The sequence below is a fragment of the Carlito syrichta genome, unplaced genomic scaffold (genome assembly GCF_000164805.1).
Source record: "Carlito syrichta isolate Samal-C Ts95f unplaced genomic scaffold, Tarsius_syrichta-2.0.1 Scaffold309703, whole genome shotgun sequence".
Classification (NCBI taxonomy): domain Eukaryota; kingdom Metazoa; phylum Chordata; class Mammalia; order Primates; family Tarsiidae; genus Carlito; species Carlito syrichta.
In genome coordinates this window covers 108,244-132,038 of record NW_007253799.1, presented here as the reverse complement: position 1 = coordinate 132,038, position 23,795 = coordinate 108,244, and the positions used below count along the sequence as shown (strand labels likewise).

General features: G+C 36.1%; 1 protein-coding gene across 7 annotated transcripts in view; it reads left to right on the top strand.

Moving 5' to 3' along the window:
* Window positions 1-23,795, top strand: part of ZCCHC11 (zinc finger CCHC-type containing 11) — a 143,580-nt gene that overhangs the window by 90,873 nt on the left and 28,912 nt on the right. For all 7 annotated transcript variants that reach the window (XM_021717348.1, XM_008067552.1, XM_008067556.1 and 4 more), the window contains 8 exons: window positions 1,831-2,531; window positions 5,048-5,198; window positions 8,287-8,373; window positions 11,150-11,253; window positions 14,195-14,252; window positions 14,344-14,447; window positions 14,737-14,826; window positions 20,666-20,779. In XM_021717348.1, the coding sequence (XP_021573023.1) occupies window positions 1,831-2,531; window positions 5,048-5,198; window positions 8,287-8,373; window positions 11,150-11,253; window positions 14,195-14,252; window positions 14,344-14,447; window positions 14,737-14,826; window positions 20,666-20,779 (1,409 nt within the window). The remainder of the gene's footprint in view (window positions 1-1,830; window positions 2,532-5,047; window positions 5,199-8,286; window positions 8,374-11,149; window positions 11,254-14,194; window positions 14,253-14,343; window positions 14,448-14,736; window positions 14,827-20,665; window positions 20,780-23,795) is intronic.

Here is a 23,795-nt window from a genome sequence, read left to right as displayed (position 1 = left end):
CCAGGCGGGTCTCGAACCCGTGGGCTCAGGCAATCCGCTCACCTCAGCCTCCCAAAGCGCCGGATTACAGGCTGAGCCACCGAGCCCGGCTTGCACTGTCAGTCTTAAAGGGCCCCAAGAGTCTTAAACCTGCAAGAAGATAGTGAAGAGGAGGGCACAGGTGAGAACCCACCCCTCATGCCCCTTTCAACCTGGCAAGCTCCAGAAGCTTCCTGATACCCCAGTATACTACTACTTGCTGTAGTATAACAGCAAGTCTGAGCTAGAAGGGAGTCTGAAAGAACATCTTAGAGCTGAGCCCGGTTCCAGAAACTTCTGCGAGCCAGGCTTGAAACCTAGTGCAGCCAACCCCACCCCCATCTCCCCACCCAGCCCCCCTCTGCCCCCAGAGTAAGCGCTTTCTAGATACTTTGTGGTTGTGTGGCATTGGTTTTGCTCTGCTTTTTCCAGGGCTGCCACCTTCTAATGTCCTCATCTGCATGAGCTAACCATGAAATACTTAGAAATGAGCTGAATAAGAAAAGCACAGGATTTCTCGAAGCTCAAAGAACCTGAATCAAGTCCTGACTACCAGAAGAAAAATGTTCTTCCAGAAGAGGACTGTTGGCCAAACCTTCAAGGATTGATCGATGGGTTCTTTCCCAATCAGAATCCCAACAAGGTCCTCAGTTTGACTTTGTGTGTTATTTCTTTTAAAACTACATGAAATCTTTGTTTTTAAATTGGATCATCTGAATTCAATCAATCTGCAGAAACTGTCAAGATGGCTTTGGAAGGAGAAATAGGAAATGGGAGTGAAAGGGAACTTGACTCACCAGATATTGAAACCCACTCTGAGGCTGCGGGAATTCAACACCGTGCTCCTGGGATGAACAGACCAATGGAACAAAATAGTGAGCTCAGAAACTTCTCCAAGTATATATAAGGAGGGACCCCAGGAAACAGAATTTACTTATAAAAAATTGTGTATTTATTCTTGTATGGTTAAACTTCAGTCGCTTTCAAAGTGCTCCCTGTTGGATGCAATACACCTATCGAGATGCTTTTTCCACTGCTCAAAGTCTGTTATATATTAATAATAAGGATGCAGTTTATGCAAGACTTTTCAGCTAGCCTTTTTAGACTAGATCAAAATTTAAATTTTTGTTTAATTTTTACTTTTTTAGGTTTCTTTATTCTTTCTACTTCTCTTTTTTCTTTTGTGTTCAGATCTCACCATGGTTAAATCTTTTTTTGAAGTTTTTTTATTATAAAGATGTGGGGTACAATTCAGGGTTAGGTATACAAACGTTGATTATGCAGGTATGCTTGTTGATGAGGTATGCCCCTCCTTGGTTAAATCTTAATTTCAGTATTTTTTTAGTTGACGTTTTGGGAGTTTTAGGTTTTATTTGTTTAAACTGCAAAGAGCATATGATATTAAAGAATACTATGACAAGAGATGAAAATTATCAATGAATTCTGGAGTTTGAATGCAATGACAGTGTATAGGGTGGCATATTGGTGTAGCTTCTTTTTACAGCAATTTCATCATGGAAACTATTTACTGGGTTTGTCTTTTCAGCCATCCTCTTATTAATTACCTTATTGTTAGTTTTTTCTCTCTCTTTATTTTAGCTTTGTGTTTTATGGGAGAAATAAGGGAAAACATGTTGCTATTGTATTTTCCCTACTCAGTTTTCAGGAACTTTTATTGGGACCCTAGATTCAAGAAAAACCTTGGGAAAATGTACTTTGCTGACAGTCTAGCAGTTAAGATATATTTGTGTGAGCTTGGAAATGTAGTTTGTTAGTAGAGTCTTAGCGACTGACCATTTTCTTTTTTACTAGATCCATTTTCAGTCAAGAGGAATGTTGCACGAAGCTTAAACAGCCAGCTTGTTTATGAATATGTTGTGGAGAGATTCAGGGCAGCTTATCGGTATTTTGCCTGTCCTCAGAAGAAGGGTGAAAATAATAAGTCTACAGTGGACTTCAAGAAAAGAGAGAAGGGGAAAATAAGCAGTAAGAAACCAGTGAAGTCTAACACTGTGGCAACCAACTGTTGCAGTCTGCTTGGGGAAAGCACAGAAAAAATAAATGCTGAAAGAGATCAACCTGATAAATATGATGAAATGGAATGTACATCACAGAGATGTAGTATTGACAATGGCAATTTGTTGGTAAATGAACTAGATTTGGCTGACCATGGACAGGAATCTTCATCTCTTTCAACCAGTGAAGGCAGTGATTTAGAGCCAAAATCAGTTAGGAAGCAAGATAATTTAGCGCCTTCAGAAGCTTGTTTAAAAAAGGAGCTCAGCCAATGTACTTGCATTGATTTATCTAAGGCCCCTGACCCAGATGAATCTACTGGAACAGACTGCAGGTCAAATTTAGAAACAGAGAGTTCACATCAGATTGTGTGCACCAGCATATCTGCTACCTCTTGCAACTGCAAAGCTACAGAAGATGACCTTAATGATGACGATAACTTCTCCACCCAGGAATTGTATTATGTATTTGATAAGTTTATTTTAACCTCTGGCAAGGTAGGATTCAGTTTGTAAACAATGTGTAAGATTTTATGGTTTTTGTATGACTTTGTGTTTATAGTTTTTAGTTTTAGAAATGTAAAAAAAGCTTATATGGTGGTGACTATTGTTTTGGAGTGATATTTTGGTATATATTTGTCTTTTACTTTTTGCATTTTTCCTATAGTTGCCTTTAAATCATGTTATAAAACACCAAAAGGTTTCAGTGCTCTATTACTATTTGATTTCCTTCACTTTCTCGTGTATGGATGGATTTACCTGATATTTTATGAAAATCAATTTAGCAAAGGAAGCATATATTTTCAATTTTGCCTGTTTTTTATACAAGTAATTATTTTTCTTCCAAAAAGAATACAAAGTTTGTAAATTCTAATAGTATTCCCTTTTGAAGATTTTTTTGGGGTTGGTGGAAGAGTATAAGCATTCTAAAGGTAGTCAAGAAAAACTAAGATTAGGAGTCCCTCCCAAAAAAAGAAGAGTCCAGATTCTGTCTCTGCTGCTAAACTTCTCTGATTTTTTACTTATTTTGTTTAAATTATATGAGTCCTAACTTTCCTACTTTTAAAGTAGAATACTCTGAATGTTAACTCTTTAAATCATAGAAAATACCCCAATGTACAGAAAATTAACAGTAACTTTTATTATCTTAAAAGTTTTAGCTAAGTCACATTGCTTCAAGTGCAGGGCACATAACTGAAATATTGTTATCATTATCCATATGACAAAAGGATTACACAGATTATATGTAAACCTAGTAGAATATTTTTAAAAACTAGAAAATTATCCAGGTTTATCGTTTTATCAATAATTACTAGTTGACATGCTTTAAGATTTTTTTTTTTTTTTTTTTTTCAGACAGGATCTTACTCTTGTTGTCCAGACTGGAATGCCATGCAATGATATGACTATAGCTCACTGCAGCCAGTAGCTCCTTCTCCAGCCTCAGCCTCCTGAGTACCTGGGAGTATAGACCTGGCTAATTTTTCTGTTCTTATTTTTGCGACAGATCTTGCTATTTTGCTGAGGCTGGAAGCTTTAAGATTTTTAACCTAATTACTAAGCAGTATTTCTTTCTTTCTTTTTTTTTTTTTTTTAATCTGGTCTGTTGGGGTATGATTGGCATTCAGAAAGCTGTAGATATTTAATGCATACAACTTGATGTGTTTGGGGATAGGTATATACCTGGGAAATCATCATCACTATCAATGTCATAAGCTTATTAATAATCTCTAAAAGTCCCCCTCTTTTTTTCCTTTTGTGGTTAGAGCACTTAAGATCTACCCCTTAACAATTTTAAGAATGTAATAGTAATGTTAAGTAGAGACTTTAGGTTGAACAGTAGATCTCCAGAACTTACTTACATAAATGAAACTTTGTACCCTTTGACCAACACCTTCCCATTTCCCCCTCCCAGTAAGCAGTATTTCTTCATTCTGTGTAAGTTTATATTTGTTGCATTTTATCTAGAGGTTGCAGTACTTAGGGCATAATGGAGTATTGAAAGTATCAAATAAATGGCAGATTTTTAGAAAAAGTTAATTATGTAACTCTGTTGTATAGTTTTGTGCTCTTTTTTCCCCTGGAAACTTAAGGAAACTACTGTTTCTCCAATTTTTATTTCTACTATTTACAACTTTTTTTTAGCATTTTCTGCCTAAATATGTCATTTTTGAAAAAAACTTTGAACAGCTGATAGAAATTTCTGTAGTACTGTTAATTAGCTCACATTGTAGCAATTCCACAAATAGAGGATTCTGTATATAATTTGCATCAGAGTTCCTGGCTATGTAAATACTCAAGCTAACACCAGAGGAAGACACTAACTAGGATTAAGGCATAGTACAATAAAGAGAAGAGTAGTTAGTGGTCTTTCTTAACTATATGTGTTGTTTTCAACTTGTTAGCATAATTTTTTACTACTTTAACCACTTGTCTAGTGGCCCATCGGAATACATTTAAAATACTAGTATTAGGTTTAAAATTTATTTTGTGGCTATTGAATAAGAGTTATTCTTTGTATGAAGCTACTTTTTTAGAGTTCAGTCTACAGTTTGGTCTCTTGAGTACTAATGTAATATGTTGAACCAACTAGATAAGTGAGGGTTCTTTGATTCTGTAGATAGAGAATGTTTGGAGTGAGATGAAAGGTGCAGCTTAAAATTTCTTTATAACCTACTTTGTTAGATCCCAGCAAGTTAAAAACATAATGCATATATTTTCCTTTGGAAGCTGATCAAGCTGTTTGAATTAACCCATATATTTTGCATCTCCTGATATTTTCTGTATCTTAAATCTTCAGTTAAATTTAATCCTTGACATTATTTTAGGGTGGGAAGAAAAAGGGACTCAAAGGTTTTTAATCTAACACTGCATTTTATTAACTTTTTTTTATTACCTCCTGAAAGCACAGGGTATCAGAACTGAGTAAAAGATTCATAACGGAGTCACTTTCTAAGTGATTCAATCCCTTAAAAGTTTATTAGATTATTAGTTTTTTTTTTACCTTTGTATAGCCGCCAACGATAGTATGCAGCATCTGCAAAAAGGATGGCCATTCAAAAAATGATTGCCCAGAGGATTTCAGGAAAATTGATCTAAAGCCTCTACCACCAATGACAAACCGATTTCGGGAAATACTTGATTTAGTATGTAAAAGATGTTTTGGTAAGTCTCATATTAGTACAGTTACTGGGACTAGATAGTTTCTGAGATATTGAATATTTATTTTCTAATTTAAAAACAGTTTACTTGCATATTGTTTTGGTAGAGGTTTTTGAATAGTTTGAAGACCATGCACAGATGTTTACTAAATGACTACTATGTGCAGGGCACTGTGGTTAATACAAAGTTCATATATATTGCTTTTAAGGAGCTTAGACTAAAGATCTGAACTGTCTGATGTGGTAGCTACTAACTATATGTGGCTGTTAAATTAAAATCAATTAGAATTACATATAATTAAAATTAAGTTCCTTAGTTATGTTAGACATATCTGAAGTACTCAATAGCTACATGTGGCTAGTGTCTACTGCAATAGGCTAGATAGAGAACATTTTCATCATTGCAATGTACTTGGACAACACTGCTCTAGATGAATGTATAAGACTTGTATGCAAATTACTGTAATTGACAGCAGAATGTGTTACATTCTATAGTAGTGGTAAACAAAATGCAGTGTAGGACACAGTTTTAATGGGGGTGGATCAGAGAGATCAGGATTAATGATGTGGATCTTGAGATGGATCTTGAATTGCATTTTTTAAACATAAAAGATTATGTGTAAAAACATAAGAGTGTATAATTTGGGGGAATGATTGCCCTTGATTAGGGTATAAGGAAGGCATAGAGAGAGCTAAATCTATAAAGATATATTGGAGAAAGCCTTGCATGCCTGTATTTAGCAAACATTTATGGAGCACCTGAGATACACCTTTACTCAGCAAATATTTATGAATTGCTTTCTGTGTTCAGATAAAATTTTTGATGTCATAACATTTAGCGCTCTGTCATAATCCTTCCGTCCCTCCCTTCCCGTCCTTACCTCCCACCAGGCAATCACTTATCTCCTTTTGAGACTGTAGATTAGTTTGCATTTTCTAGAGTTCTCTATAAATGTAATTATGCAGAATACACTCTTATTTTGGTCTGGCTCTTTTCACACAGCATGATAGCGATTCATCCATGTTGTAGAGTATATAAATGGCTAGTTCCTTCTTGTTGAGTAGTATTTCATTGTATAGCTATAGCACAGTTGTTTATCCAGTCACCTGTTAATGAATATTTGGCTCATTTCAAAATTTTGGCTATTCCAAAAAAAACTGTCATGCACATTCATCTGTGGGTCTGGGTATTGACATAAGCTTTTATTTCTCTTGGGTAAATACTTAGGAGTTTAATGGTTGGATCAGGGCACATTTTGTTTAGCACTTTTATTAAGGTACAATCCACTACATTTGTTTTTATTTATTCAGTCATTTCTTTCTTTTTTAAAAAATTAGAGACAAGATCTCATTATGTTGCCCAGGATAGTCTCGAACTCCTGGCTTCAAGTGACCCTCCCACCTTAACCTTCCAAAGTGCTGGAATTACAAGCATGAGCAACGCTACTGTCCTATTCAGTCATTTATCTCAATGTGGACTCATGAATATTTTGCACTTTGGGCTATAATTGAATACACGTTTCTTTTGTTGCTCAAATTATTCCAGACTTGGCCACTGGGAACTCTTTCAGTTGCCTTCTGGATCTTTTTAACATATATCCATCAGTGTGTTTGTGTGATTTTTAGTACTTCCTTACTTTCTGGCACTACAAGATTCTCTAGGCTCATCATGTATATTTTCTGTCCTGGTCCTAGAATCAGGCATTTCTCCAAGGATCCCTAGTTCCCTTTACTGGGAATTTTAATTGGAGAATGATATTAAAAACCAAGATCTAAATGCTAGGTGTGCTTGATATTACTGGGGTGTCATTGCTTTGAGATCCTTTCAGAGCAAGAAGATATATGTGTGTATATTAACCCATGTATATATACTTATCTGTAAATATTTCTGTGTGACTGTCTTATCTATATTAAGCCAAACATGATTTCATATTGATGTCTCCAACTCTAATTTATTATCTCATGGCACATTCTAGCCATGCTTATCTGTGAACTTCAACTCCAACAGTGAGAAACCTGGTTCCCCTCAATTTATTTGTTTCATTTCAGTACATATGTATAGCAGCATTAGAACCGTTAGCACATACTTCTGTAGGAAACAACTTTATTAACTAGAGTATAGTGCTTACATGTCAATCCTTTTGACAGATTCTACTCATTTTCAAATTTTCTTAGGTCAGCATGTTCCCCCCTACTCCTTTGAATTTTTTCATACATTTGTAATACAGTTAGATTCTTTTCTCAAACTCTGCATTACATCTTGGGATCCCTTGACCTCCTAGATGATTTTTAAGAATTTGCATAATCACTCTTTATGCTGCAAAGTCTATATTCACCATTAGAGAATCATACAGAATAGTTTCAGCACCTGAAAATAAATCCCCTGCATTTCATTTATCCAATTTCCCCCTCCTCTGTAACCACTGATAAAACTACATTTGTTTTTTAAAAGCTAAATATTAGTTTAATTCATTACAGGAAATTATTAATAAATTATTGTATTGACTATTGAGGAGGAATCTTGAGATAGGGAAAAAAGGTGTTCTTAAGGAATAAATGGCCTTCTTTGGAAAACTAAGATGAATATAAATGTAATAACTAGAAAATGGAAAGAGCAATATAAAATCAGTTGCTAAATTGTGGCACAAATTTTGCAGAGTGAAAGAAATGGAACTAAGGAGAGGTGATTGAAGGCTGTGGCTAGACAAAGCAATTTATAGGGAAGGTATGAATTAGAGGCATTAGAGGGAACTGTTAGATTAGAATGACTAGTATAGAAACATAATACAGTTTTAACAGAAGGGAAAAATAAGCATTGATATGGGGGAGAGTGAAGAAGTAAATATATTTGTAGATATCTCACAGGGAAAATGATCATATGAAATATACATAGATCTTAAAAATTATTTTTCTGCTATTCCCTGCCCTTTCCCTAGCAACATTTATGGTTTTAAAATTCAGAGAAGTCAACAAATATTGAAGAAATTGTAAGTAAAAGTTTTAGGGTAAAAACTTGAATATTTTTTCAGATTCTGTTTTCCTTACTTTTCTTTTTCCTTTTTTCTTCTTCTTTTTTTTTTTTTTTAACCTAGATGAGTTATCACCACCTTTCTCTGAGCAACACAACAGGGAGCAAATTTTAATTGGCTTGGAAAAGTTTATTCAAAAAGAATATGATGGTATGTCATAGGTTAAAAATTGATTGCTTTTGTTACTACAGTCATGTGGTCTTGAGTTTTACTTATTATTTTAAAAATGTGTATTGAATGTTTTCTGTTAGGTACTATTCTAGATGTTGGGGATACAGTGCTAACAAAAGAGGTGAAATCTCTCATTATGAAGCTTATGTTTCAGAGGGGAAGACAGGTGATTGACTAACAAGTATATACTATTATACCAGCAAATAATACATGCTATTTAAAGTACAGGAAAGAAAGGAATCCAAGTGATGAGGTGTTAGGATAGGTCTCTCTGATAAGGTAGCACTTGAGCAGAATCCCAAATAATATGAAGGAGCAAATTATATATAAGGAGAAAACATGGTAGATAAAATAAGACTGGATTATGTCTGGCATGTTTAAAGATCAGCCAGGAGATCATTGTGGCTGGAGTGAAGTAGTAGAGTTAGATTTTAACAGAAAGATGAGGTCAGAAGGCAGGGCTCAGTGGCTCATGCCTGTAATTCTAGCACTTTGAGAGGCTAAGATGGGAGCATTCCTTGAACCCAAGAGTTTGAAACTAGCCTGGAAAATATAGTGAGATCTAATCTTTACAGAAAATTCAAAAATTAACCATGTATGGTGGCATGTGCTTGTAGTCCCAGCTATGTGGGAGACTGAGGCATAAGGATCACCTGATCCCAGGAGGTTGAGGCTGCGGTTAGCTGTGATGGTGCCACTGCACTCCAATCTGGGTGTAAGACCCTGACGCAGGGGGAAAAAAAAAGATGAGATCAGAGAAGTAGCTTAGAGATTGAGTCATTAGGGCCTTGTGGATGTTGGTAGAAGGACTTTGGTTTTTATTTTAAATGTCTAATAAGTTTTTAGAGGCTTTTTAGCCATTAGATGACATGATTTGAGAGAATAGGTTGTAGAAGAGTAGAAGCAAGCAGAACATTTAGGAGACTGTTTTATAAGTCCAGATGAGACATAAGGGTAATTTAGAGGAATAGATGAGAAGTGGTCAGATTTGGGATATATTCTGAAGGTAGAGTAGGATTTACCTGATGAATATAATGTGGGATGTGAGAGAAAGAAGGTCATCAAGGATGGTTCCAAGGTTTTTGCTTCATTAGTTGGGTGGTGCTATTTAACTGAGATGGCAGAGGTAGCTAGAGGAGCAGGTTTTGGGCATGAGGGTGAAGAATCAAGAGTTTTGCAGCCAAATATTTTAGAAAAAGATAAAGTTTATTTATAATCAAAACTATTTGTACTTGGAAAAGATGATCTGTTATATGCTGTAATAGTGCATTTCTAAAATATTTGTTAATATATAAATTGTTGACAAAATTTAGGTCTCTATTATATTAAATTCATACTCTTTTTTTGTTTGGTGATGAGTATAATTTCTCTTATGCCTCTCAGTTGTCATTGAAAGTTCAAGTAGGGCTTTAGGACTGGATGGGAGGATTAAGTTTTGAAAGTACAGAATTTGTGGTCTAAATGTGTAGTCTGCTTAAGAATGGATAGGAAGAGCTGGGCCCTGTGGCATACACCTGTAGTCCCAGCTACTCAGGAGGCTGAGGCAAGAGGATCACTTAAAGCTGAGAGTTTGAGGCTATAGTGCACAATGAACTTGCCTGTGAATAGCCACTGCACTCCTTCCTGGGCAAAACAGCAAGACCCTATCTCAAAAAAATTTCTTTAATTAAAAAAGAAAAATCATAACTTTGTGAAACCATAGCTTGTTTGAAATGGTAGCTATTACTGAATGACACGGTGTGAAAATATAACTGTCAATAATACATATGAAGTAAATTAATAACTTTTTTTTTGAGTTGGAGTCTCACTCTATCACCCAGGCTGGAGTGCAGTGGCATACTCATGATCACCCCAGTGTCAACCTGCTGGGCTCAGGTGATCCTTTGGCCTCAGCCTTCCAAGTAGTTGGAACTACAGGCACTTGCTACCACGCCTGGCTAATTTTTTGATTTATCGTAGAGATGAGGTCTTGCCAGGTTGCCCAGGCTGATGTTGAACCTGTGGACTCAGGCAATCCTCTCACCTAGGCCTCCCAAAGTGCTGGGATTACAGGCTTGAGCCACTGTGCCTGGCCTAATCACTTATTTTATTTATTTATTTTTTGAGAAAGCAGGATTTATTGAAAGGACAGAAAAGCTCCCACAGTGGAAAGGGATTGGAGGGGGTTGCCCTTAATCACTTATTTTTGGAAGAGTTAAGCCTGTGTACTAGAGTGGGCTTATAAACCTACTTAAATTGTACCCTGAAAGAACTAATTTATTTTCAAGGGATCACTCCCAATTATTGATCTTCACTATTGGTAGTTATGAGAATGAGTAAAAGTTGGTGGATTTATGAGATAAGTTGAAGGACGCTAAAGATCTTAGTGATTGATTGGATGTGGAGATTGAGAGAGATGTTAGGATCACACCTACATTTCTGACTTGGGAAGTTGAGTAGGTAATGATACTATTTGCTGAGAATAGGGATTATAGAAATAATAGTAAATTTGGGGTGAAGTTGATAGTTTAGTTCTGACATGTTGAATTTATGATGTCTGGAAAAGTGGAAAAAGCAGTTGGGTACAAGGAGTAGGAGAACTTGGGTAAACGCTCTAGGCTTGAGATGAATGTTTTGGAATTTCTCAGTGTATCTTCTAATGGTAGGTAATTTAAGCTATAGAAGTAGACAAAATCATCTTGTGTTAGGTCATTAGTAGATAATAGAAGACTCCTCTTCCCTGCTTATTATAAGATTTTTGTCTTCTTTTGCTTAGAGAAGGCAAGATTGTGCTTATTTGGCTCCTCTAAGAACGGATTTGGATTTCGTGATAGTGATCTGGATATTTGTATGACCCTGGAAGGCCATGAAAATGCAGAGGTAAGAGTGTTTTGAAAGGGATGTGGAAGTTTATTTTCTCCCAGTGATGATTCTGTTTTTATTTCTGTATGTAATATTGATTAAAATATATAGTATCATTCTTTGTATAAATATATTATCAATAATGAGATTTGAAATATAAGAACATTAGCATTATCAATTTAGAAGACATTCAAATCTTAAAATAAGTAAATTGGCTATTTCAGTAATTTTATAATGCAAAAACCATGTCACTGAGAGTTACAAGTGCTTTGTAATGAATTTTGAGAAAAAGTTAATATACCAAAAAGTTGTAATGTTTTCTCTAGAACCACTGAGAAGACTCTAGTGCTTTAGTTCTGTAGTGAACATGGATCTTGATTACTCTTGTCTTTCCATATTCTCTTCCATTAAGTGATGTCTTTGTATCACTATAGATAGTAAATACAGGTGGTTATCTAATTTATAAATTGACTTTGTTCTAAAAGTTAATTGTATTCTGTGGCCTCTCACACCAGTTATTTTCCATAGAAGCAGTGTTAAAATGATACGCTAGGATAGCTTTTAGAAACTCATTTTGGGCCAGGTGTGGTGGCTCATGCCTATAATCCCAGCACTTTGGGAGGCCGAGGTGAGAGGATTGCCTGAGCCCACGGGTTCAAGACCAGCCTGGACAACTTGGTGAGACCTCATCTCTACAATAAATCAAAAAATTAGCCGGATATGGTGGCATGTGCCTATATAGTTCCAGGTACTTGGAAGACTGATCAGAAGGATCACCTGAGCCCAGCAGGTCAAGGCTGCTGTGACTGTGAGTGTGCCACTGCACTCCAGCCTAGGCGACAGAGTAAAACTCTAAAAAAAACAAACAAACCTCATTTTGGGTGGGGAGGGGAACTAACATTTATTGAGTTCCCAGTATACACTTTTACATACATTATCTCATTTCATTCTTACAACCACTTTCGAGGTAGGTATTATTTCCCCCATTTTACAGATGAGGAAACTGAGGCTTTGAGAGATAAACTGACTTGTCCAAGTTCACACAGCTAGTAATTGTTGGAGCCGGGATTCGTACCCAGGTCTGTCTGACTCCAGAGTTCATGCTCTTTCCATTGTATCTCACTGCCTCTCTGTAATTTTTTTAACCCATAATGTAGCTGAAATATAGTACTAATAGTACTGTAGAACCTAACCACTACTTTCTGAAATTGAAAGCTTTCTGAGTTGCACCGTGAGATGCCAGGAGCAGACCTTCCCCCAGTGCAATTTCAGCAGTAAGAGTGGGTACTTATGCTTTCCTTCTTTGTGTACCAGGCCTTAATAGTGGGAAAGAGACTATCCAAGCTCCAGTGAACAAAGGGATTGATTGGACAGAGATGAAGTGTCTCAGGCCTTCCCAGCAGCTACTAGAAAAGGAGGGGATCCTTGTAGATCCTCAGTCATTGACCAGCATAGCTACTGGTATTTATGTTTTCAAATTAGGGACTGCTTGCAAGATTGGGGTGAGGCCAAGCTTCTGGCATCTGTAGTGGTGTCAGTATAGCCTCTGTTACATTATAAAGTAATTCAGCAGAATAGTGTGCTTTTCTGAAATAGTTCTTTCAAAAGGTGGTTTTGAAATTGTTGGACCTGAAGTAAAGGTGACAGTGATGCCTTTAGATCCTTATTTCTGGCCCTGAGAAGTTGCTTCTGGTGTTAGCACCTTCTTGTTCTATAAGGAAACTGAAACGTTGCAAATTTTTATTTGTTGTCCTTAACTAACTTCTACTTAGTACCACCTTCCTGGAAAGAGACTGTTCTCCATTTTGAAGAACATGAATTAAAGGAATAGGAAATGACTTTTACCCAGGGAGGAAGTTAGAGTTTTAGTTATTTTTTACGTAAAATTTAATAATTAGACTTCTTATCACTAAGAGTTTGTATATTGTATATAATCTGTGCCATTCACATTGGGAAGTTGAAATGATAAAAACAATAAATTTCTTTCAGATGAGCCATAATTGAAACTTAGCATAATCATATCCTTACATAATAAAGAAAAATTATCTCCTTTTTTCATCTTATTGTGTGTGAATTTAGTAACTAATGACTTTATTGAAATCCCCTGGTTAAGCTGCAGTGGTTATTGCTGTCTTGTAGCTAAAAAGAACATGCTGGGCATATGCAAAACTGCTGGGACTGATTGACCCTTCAACTTAATCCAGTTAATTTATAATGTCATTATCCACCCTGTTCCATGTATTGTGATTATTATTACCATACCAACTCAGCTTTCTCTGTTTTTTAAAGAAAGTAACATATTTAAATTGTAGAGGTAGGAAATTCTTTGGAGAAATAGGAGTATCTTTCTTTTCTTATCAACATAATAATAATAAATAGAGCACAAATTTAAAATGCTTATGTTGTGCCAGGCATGCTGCTGACTGCTTTACATACATGTCTCGTATAATCCTGTCAACAACTCTATAGGGCAGGAGTTTATGATTACCTTGGTTTTGTAGAATAGTAGTTTGATGGTCAGTCACACAGCTAGCTAGTTGGTACTTAGTTCAAGAGTTGAATTCAGGTTTGTCGTAATTCAGAGACTGTTCTTAATCACTGTACTGTTTTCTTTCACCATTCTCAACTTTAGTTGTTTCTTTACTTATTGAAAGGCATATTATTCTCCTGTCTTTGTGCTTTCAAAATTTAATGTGCATGTGAATTACCTTCGGATCTTGTTAAAATGCAGATTATGATGCAGTGCACTGAGGCAGGGCCTGAGATTTTACATTTCTATCAAGTTTCCAGATTATGCTGCTACTATGGGTCTGAACTACATACTTTAAGTAGCAAAGTTATTATTGAGCTTTATGACTGGAAATTTTAAATGCTAGTATTAAATTCCTTGATTAAAGTAGAATTTCAAAGTCAAGTTCAGTCAGACATACTTTAATTAATTCTTTGTTTTGTTTTTTAGAAATTAAATTGTAAAGAAATAATTGAAAATTTGGCAAAAATTCTTAAGAGACATCCAGGTATGAATTTTAAATCTTAGCTTTAAAACAAAAGAAAATACTTTTCAGCATTATGAAAATTTAACTTAAGTCTTTTTTTTTTTGAAACTAGGTTTAAGAAACATTTTGCCTATAACTACTGCCAAAGTGCCTATAGTAAAATTTGAACACAGACGAAGTGGATTAGAAGGTGATATCAGTTTATATAATACATTGGTAAGTTTCTTTTCATTGGCCAGATATAGTTACACTTTCATTTAAAAAGTTTACAGATTACTGACTATTCCTTCATGTTTAAAACTTTCAAATGTGAGCAGTGTAAGCAAAAGGATTGTATCAGTCATCTTGATACTTCCTTTAGATAGTTTTTGTTTGACTTTTAATAGATATTTTATGTTTCTTGTTCATATATTTTGTGTTTGTAATGTGTTATATCTTTTTATCTGGTTTGTAAGTTTAATTTTGAGAAATCTGAAATGCTTTCAAATATATAATTATTTTTCAGGCTCAACATAACACAAGAATGCTAGCTACTTATGCAGCTATTGATCCTAGAGTACAGTACTTGGGATACACTATGAAAGTGTTTGCTAAGGTATTTATGAAAAAATTAATAATCTGTTTTGTTATGATACTCTATTAAAGTGAAACATAACTGATGTGACACTTATGGAAAGTATTGTCTCAGTTTTGTTTATCTAAGTGTTTTTTTTTTTTAATAGTGTTAGGTTGATTTGATACCTATTATGATAGTTTTTAGGTTTTTTTTCTTTGTGTGCTCTATTCCCAAGTGCAACTTACTGGTCAGTTTCTTAGCAGTGAAATTTCTCAGTGCAGTGATGATTTTCATCTCCAGGAATGGGAATTGGCATAACTATCCTAGTTAAGAATCTCTGGGTTGCCAGGCATGGTGGCTCACGTCTGCAATCCCAGTACTTTGCCTTTTGGGAGGCAAAGGTTGAGAGGATTGCCTGAGCCCACAGCTTTGAGACCAGGCTGGGCAACATGGTGAGACCTTGACTCTACAATTTAAAAAAAAAAATGAGCTGTGTGTGGTGGTACACACCTGTAGTTCCAGCTACTTGGAAGGCTGAGACAGAAGGATCGCCTGAGCTCAGCAGGTCAAAGCTGCGGTGGCCATGAGCGTGCCACTGCACTCCAGCCTGGGTGACAGTGAGAATCTGACTCAAAAAAAAAAAATCTCTGAATTTCTGGGTTAGGAAATTTTGTATTGGGTTTAGTTTATAATTTTTTTTGACCAAAAAAATTGTTATAATGCTGAATTTTGTTTTCATGTAAACTACATGAGGGCAGGTGCCTCTGTTTTCCTTAGTTTAGTGTAGTGCCTGTTTTGTGGTAGCTGCTCAGTAAATAGTTGATTTTATGAATGTATTAGTAGAAGAGGTTTTTTTTTTTTTTTGAGTTGGAGTCTCACTCCGTCACCCAGACTAGAGTGCAGTGGCACGCTCCCGGTCACCGCAGCCTCAACCTGCTGGGCTCCAGTAATCCTTCTGCCTCAGTCTTTCAAGTAGCTGGAACTACAGGTGCGTGCTACCACACCCGGCTAATTTTTTTGATTTATTGTAGAGACGAGGTTTTGCCAAGTTGCCTGGGCGGATCTTGAACACGCGGGCTCAGGCAATTCTTCTGCCTCAGTCTTTCAAGTAGCTGGAACTACAGGTACGTGCTACCACACCCGGCTAATTTTTTTGATTTATTGTAGAGATGAGGTTTTGCCAAGTTGCCCAGGCAGATCTCGAACACGTGGGCTCAGGCAATCCACTTACCTCGACCTCCCAAAGTGCTGGGATTACAGGCTGAGCCACTGAGCCCGGCCAGTAGAAGAGTTTTCATAAGAGAAGAACTTGGTCAGTTTTTTTATTTTATAAAACTTACCATTTTTAACCAGAAATTATATTTGTTTAGGTATTCTTGTATATCTTTTTCAGGACAGAGGATATCTTAGAAAAGCATGCAGGTACATACTACATATAAGATTTGATGCAGCTACTTTTCTAGATTCACCTCACAAGATACTCTAACATGACAGTTTTGTTATAACTACATGGAGTTTTGGTAATGAAACCAAGTGGTTCGTGTCAGAGAAATCATTCTTTTCCCAAAATATGAGTATAAGCTAAATCCTTGCTGTAGGGGAGGAGTTTCAAGATTCTTTTAGGTTTTTGTAAATTTTAAATTTTTTGGATGCCAACATATTGTGTGTTCAGGATTCAAAAGCCTAAATGGATTTATGGTAGAAAATTGAAAATCTCCCTTTTATACCTACCTCCTAGCCAATAATTGCTTCTTGCTGGAACTCACCAGTGTTAAAAGTTTCTCTGTATCCATCTAAAAATATATCATACCAGTACAAGGAAATACATACATTTCCTACCTCATTTTTACTACACATAAATTACACACTGAAGTCATTGTTCTGCACTTTGCTTTTTTTCACTTAGCAGCAGATCTTGGAGATCATTTCATATTAGTATAAGAGCTTACTCATTTGTTTTAATTTAATTTAATTTTATATTTTTAGTTGGCAACACGCTCATGGCTACTACAGTCTTGACTCGTTGGACTCAGGTGATCCTTCCACCTTAGCCTTCTAAGTAGCTGGGACACAAGCGCATGCCACCACTCCCGGCTAATTTTAAAATTTTATCATAGAGAAAAATCTTGCCAAATTGCCTAGGCTGCTCTCAACCCCCTGGACTCAGGCAATCCTCTCGCCTTCATCTCCCAAAGTGCTGGGATTACAGACGTGAACCAGTGTGCCTGGCTATTTTTATTTTTGAGTTGGGGGAGTCTCATTCTGTTGCTCAGGTGATCCTTTTGCCTCAGGCTTCAGAGTAGCTAGGACTACAGTTGTGTGCCACCACATCTGGCTAATTTTTTGTTTATTAATTTCTTTTGTAGCGATGAGGTCTCGCTATGTTGCTGAGGCTAGTTTTGAATTCCTGGGCTCAAGCAATTCACCCTCCTCGGGCACCCACAGGGATTGCAGGTGTGAGCCACTGCACCTGGTTCCTTGTTTTGCAGCCCTTTGTACTTGGATGTTCCCTCTGAGGCTGAGGAGACGTGTAAATCTAGCAAACCACTTGGATGATCCCTTTCAGGAGACAAAGATTGCTGGTGATTGATTATACAGGACACACTTAAGCCAGTTCAGATTTTTCAAGAACGTACACCTCCTTAAAGTTTTCCATTCAAATTGCATGAAAAAGCAAATAAAGTGATGGGATACTTATGGAGATACACATTTAAAAAAATCAGTTGGCATTATGTAGAAAGTGATTGTGTGAAGTGCTTTCACAGTGGTGCCAACACGACTGTAACAAAAGGTAGCAATAAAGAGTATTTGTATAGGAAGGGCAGATGTGGGTATACCCTTTGTGTCATATATAACTTGAAAAGATAGATAAGCAAGTAATTGTAGCCTTAAAAGAAAGAGACTTTCAAAGTTAAAGGCAAATCTTACTGAAGTATCAAGTGGCACAGATCAAATATATCTATCTGAGCTAAGTCAGAAAAGTAAAATTGGAAAAGTAATATTCTTTTGATAAATTGCATTTTGTGAGTTTGTAATTTACAATTAGAAGTTGTTTATCCATTTATTTAGTTTGCAGAACAATGGCAAAGTGAAAAGATAAAAGTGAGAGTTACATAAGCAGAAGCAAAGATGAGTTAGATTTAGACTTTTATACAGATAAGTTAGAAAAAATAAACATTGATGTAGAAGAAAATGATAGTAATGATAGTAATATCTTCCCACCAAGAAAAAAATGGGCAAGTGTAATAGAAAGTGATAAGGATGAAAGTATTAGTAGTTTTGAAGAGTAGAAGACAACATTATCATCAAGTGAAAATGGGAAGATGTTATATAAAAAAAATGATCCTCCCAGCAAGAAGAAATTTTGTTGTACATCCTCAAACAACAAGACCACAAATAGCAAGTAATAAAAGAGAACCAACTGACTGTTTTACTCTGTATTTTACAAATGAATTAGTGGATAGCATTATACAAATTGTTAGATGAAAAAATAAGGAGAAAGCAGTTATCACACAAATTGATTTGGCATAAGTGGTGTAAGTTGACCCACAGGAATTTTTAGCTTTTATCACAGTTATTCTAAATATGGAACTAATTCAAGTTACAAATTTGCAAGAATACTAGTCGGTTTGTATCCCAGTGGTGCCCCAAAAAAAAAAAAGAGAGAGAGAGAGAGTACTAGTCAACTGCTTTCTTTTTTTTTTTTTTTTTTGGAGTTGGAATCTCACTCTGTTGCCCAGACTGGAATGCGGTGGCCGCTCCTGGCCACTGCAGCCTCCACCTGCTAGGCTCCGGCGATCCTTCTGCCTCAGCCTTCTAAGTAGCCGGAATTAGTAAAATACTCTTCTTTTCAGAAACATTTGGTAGAGTAAGGTTTATGCGTATCTCCTGGATGCTTCATCTGAAGACATTTGCTTCAAGTGATGGGAGGAACAGAACTCATATTCAAAAAGTTAATAATTATTTGGAATACATCAATTCAAAAATTTTTGCAATATTTCATACCAGATCTTGCAATTTGTTCTGACGAATCCACTCTTCAGTTTAAAGGGTGATTAAAGACATACTATCCAAATAAGCCTACCAAAGGTGTATACACATTTATGCACTGATTCAAAAATGGTATCTTTTTTCAGTACTTCCCTACAAGGCAGCATAACATCTGAAAACATCATTCGACCTGATCTTCCAGTAAGCACCAGAATTCCATTGCATTTGTATAAAAAGTTGTTGGAAAAAGTTCCCAATGTAGCAGGATACCACATGTTTACTGACAGATATTACACTGATACAGTTAAGAGTCAACTAAAAGGGAATTGCAACACAAATAAAAAAGCCAAAGTTTTTAACAAAAACAGTAGTATATAGGTACTATATACTTGTGTAGAAAGACAAAAGGATCATTATAATTCTCAGCACTTGGAATCATGAAGGAATGAAACCTACCACAAGGACATTATGTGGTGGAAATATTATATAAGTCAAAAAGCCTGAAATAATTCTGAATTATATTGCAAGTATGAGCGGTATGGATCAGTATGCTTCTACTTATTATTTTTTGCTAAAATCTTTAAAATAGTGGAGGAAATTATTCTTCTAGGGACTAGAAATATGCATTAACTCCTATATACTGTACTGAGCTTCAAAAAAAATGAAAAACCTATGTCCCATTAGAAATTTGTTAAGCTTCTGATCAGTCAAGTTGAGAAATAGTCTTCAGGAATCGTGAGTGCATCCTTCCACATCATCATTGAATAACAGACTGGACAATAAATTATATACTACTAATGTGGGAGAAAAAAAATGAGACTGCATTGTCTGCTCGAATACGAAAACACCAGATGGAAGACGTCAAACAAATTACTATTGTACACCCTGTATCAATGAACCTGCAATGCATATTGGTGACTGTTTCATGTGCTACCACACATTAGAAAAATACATAAAATTTTGATTTTTTCCCTCAATGTCCAGAATTCCAATATAAGCCAAATATCATTACAATAATATAATTGGTTCCAGTGGTATACTATTTAATATGAAGTGATTCATTTTTTATTATTTCATTAAAAAAGTGCAGTCGAGTTGCTGGTGGGTGATCCACGAGATGTCTCCAAGTGCAAAGGGTTAATGGCTGCATATTGTTCCACTGTGTGGATAGTCCTTGTTTTTTTAACCTGTGTTTTACTGATTTTTTTTTTTAACCTGTGCTTTACTATTTGATTTTTTTCTATTACAGCAATGCTGTGATAAAAAAATGAAATTCAGTCATTTTATTTTTGGGGGGGGTGTATTTGCAGGGTATGTTCTTATGCTGGCTTATAGGAAATGTGCTTTTGTAATTTTGATATTACCAAACAGTTCTTCATAGTTTGTACTGATTTATACTCTTACCCGTAATATATGAGAGTGCCTGTTTCTCTATACTATGTATACAGTTTGTTACGAAATTTTGATATCTGTTAGTTCAATGCATTAAAAAAAATGATATGGGCTGAGCTTGGTGGCTCATGCTAGTAATCCTAGCACTTTGGGAGACAAGACTGGCAGATTGCTTGAGCCCCGGGAGTACCAGACCAGTATAAGCAATATAGTAAAACCTTGTCTCTACAAAAATAAAAGTAAAAAATTAGCCTGGTCTTGTGGCATGCCCCTGTAGTCCCAGCTACTTGGGATGCTGAGATGGAAGGATTGCCTGAGCCCAGGAGGTTGAGGCTGCTGTGAGTTGTGATCATGCCACTTCACTCCAGCCTGGACAACACAGTGAGACCCCAACTTGAAAAAAAAGGGAAAAAAAAGATGTGGAAGAACAGTCAATACTTTTGCATGGAATAAGACTGACATTTTATTTTCAATCATTTTTTTTTTTTTTTTTTAGCGATGTGACATTGGAGATGCTTCCAGGGGAAGTTTATCTTCATATGCATATATCCTTATGGTGCTGTACTTTCTACAGCAGAGGAAGCCACCTGTTATCCCAGTTTTACAAGAGGTAGGTATTTAAGAAAACTATAAAGGAGTTTTGTTTTGAAAACAATGGATCTAAACACAGTAAGTTTTGCTCAGTTCATGTCATCATGAAGGTTTTTTTCCATTATGAGTGATCCTAAGTTGTTTTCTTCCATTAACGCTGTTATTAATCAGTGAATCTTTTTGAAAAATTTATTATTGGAGAATATAGACTACCAAAAGAATATCAGATAAAGAGAACTATTGAATGTCTTTTGGAACATTTTTAAATGTTACAGTCTAAAGAGTGCTGCAGATGATTGTGAAGTTCCTATAGCCAGTCTTGAACTTGTATTTTATTGTCTCTAAGTATGTAAGTTAAGTATATTTGAGTTTCTTCCTTTTACGGTATTTTCCCTCTTCCTGCCTAGCAGTGAAGTTTGATTTATTCTTATGTATACTTCGGTTAGCCTTGTGAATTTTGACTTAGAATGAACTCAAGGAAATGCTTCCTCATTTCTTATAAAGTCATGCATCAAACTTAAGAGTGTACATTTAAAGAAACAGATTATACTCATTCACTCAGAATTGGTCACTCATAGAGTTTCTTTTTGTAGCCAATTTATACTGTCTGAAATAGATGGAAAGGAGTTCTTAATCATCTATATGTTCCTCCTGGTTCTTGGCTCAAATTGGATTTGTAGGCATTAGGGAAGATCCAGTTCTAACATTTTGGAAAAGTGACTATTTTGAGGTAGGAAATAAGCATCAAAATTGTTTTGAAAAGCAATTTCCCATAAACTTCAATAGCCGTGGCAGATAAGAAAATCACAAGATAATAAACTTTATGGTTAAAAAAATGTCAGATGGCATTAGCAAGTTTTTAAAAGTTCTAAGGAATACATGTGGTTTTAGCAGTCTTTCCCTCCTCTTTTATTTTTATTTATTTTTTTGAGTTGTAGTCTCAGTTGCCTAGGCTGGAGTGCAAGTGGCACACTCACAGCCACCCCAGTGTTGACCTCTGGGCTCTGGCGGTCCTCAGCCTTCCAAGTAGCTGGAAGGCTGCATGCTACTACACCCGGCTAATTTTTTGATTTATAGTAGAGATGAGGCTTTGCCAAGTTGCCCCATCTGGTCTTGAACCCGTGGGCCCAGCCTCCCTTCCTCTTTTAAACAAACAGCAGAAAGGAAATAAAAATTTTAAATATCCTTTCCTAGCAGGCGATTTTTAAGCTGCTGAATCTATGCTGGGTGATATATGTTTTTTTGTGTGTGTTTCAAGTCTTTTGGTCAGGTGCAGTGGCTCACTTCTATAATCCCAGCTCTTTTGGAGACTGAGATGAGAGGATCACTTGGGCAACATAGTGGAAACCTGTCTCTACCCCCCAAAGATAAAAAATGAAATAAAAGTAGCTAGGCATGGTAATGCCTGTCTGTAGTACCAGCTACTCAGGAGGCTGAGGTAGGAGGAATGCTTGAGGCCAGGAGTTGAAAGCTACAATGAACACTTATTGCATCACTGTACTCAGTCTGGTTGACAGAGCTAGAAACTATCATGAAAAAATAAAGTCTTAGGCTAGGCATGGTGGCTCACACCTGTAATCCCAGCACTTTAGCACTTTAGGTGAGAGGATTGCCTGAGCCCATGGGTTCGAAACCAGCCCAGGCAACTTGATAAGATCTCATCTCTACAATAAATCAAAAAATTAGCATGGCGTTGTTGGTGTGTGCCTGTAGTTCCAGCTACTTGGAAGGCTGAGGTGGAAGGATCTCCTGAGCCCAGCAGGTTGAGGCTGTGGTGGCTGGGAGCATGCCACTGCCCTCAAACCTGGATGACAGAATGAGACTCCTATTCAAAAATTAAAAATAATAATATAAAGTCTTTATTTTTTATAGCAGTTTTAAGTTCATAGTAAAATTTAAAGGATGGTACAGAGATTTTTCATATATCTCCTGCACCCACACTTGCATAGCCTCCCCCACTATTAATCTCACCAGCATGGTACATTTATTACAACTGATAAATCTACATTGACATGTTATAATCACTCACAATCCATAGTTTATATTAGGATATACTCTTGTACATTGTGTGGGTCAGGACAAACGTGTAATGACATAGACTTCATTATAGTATCATACAGACTGCTTTAACTGCTTAAAAATCCTCTGTGCTCTGCCTAGTCATCCTCCTCTCTCTCCAACCCCTAGCAAACACTGATCTTTGTACTGTCTCCATAGTTTTGCCTTTTCTAGAATATCATGCAGTTGGAATCATATAATGTAACCTTTGCAGGTTGACTTCTATCACTCCGTAACATGCATGTGAATATCTTCTATGCCTTTCCATGGCTTGATAGCTTATTTGTTTTTAGTGTTCAGTAATATTCAGTTGCCTGTATGTCCCACAGTTTATTTATCCATTTACCTACTGAAGGACATCATAGTTGCTTCCAAGTTTTGGCAATTATGAATAAAACTTCTATAAATATCTGCTTGCGGGTTTTTGTGTGAACATAGTTTTCAAGTCTTTTGGGTAAATACTAAGTAGTTGGACTGCTGAACCATATACAAGAATATGTTTAGTTTTATAAGAAATTGCCAAACTATCTTCCAAAGAGGCATCACCATTTTGCATTTCCACCAACAGTGAATTAGAGTTCTTATTGCTCCACATCCTCTCCAGCATTTGAACATTTGACAGTATTCTGTATTTTGTATTTTGGCCATTCTGTTAGGTATATCATGGTATTTCATTGTTGTTTTAGTTTGAATTCTTCTGATAACATGTTGTGGAGCATCTTTTCTTATATGCTTATTTGGTGGTTGTATGTTTTCTTTGGTGAGCTGTAAGACCTTTGGCCCATTTTTAATTTTCTTATTGTTGAGTTTATTAAGAGTTCTTTTATATCTTAGGTAATAGTCTTTTATTAGATGTGTGTTTTGTAAATATGTTCTCCCAACCTGTGCCTTGTTTTTTCATTCACTCGACATTGTCTTTTGCAGAGCAAACAATTTTAAATTTAGTGAAGTCGATATAGTCCGTTTTTTCTTTTTTG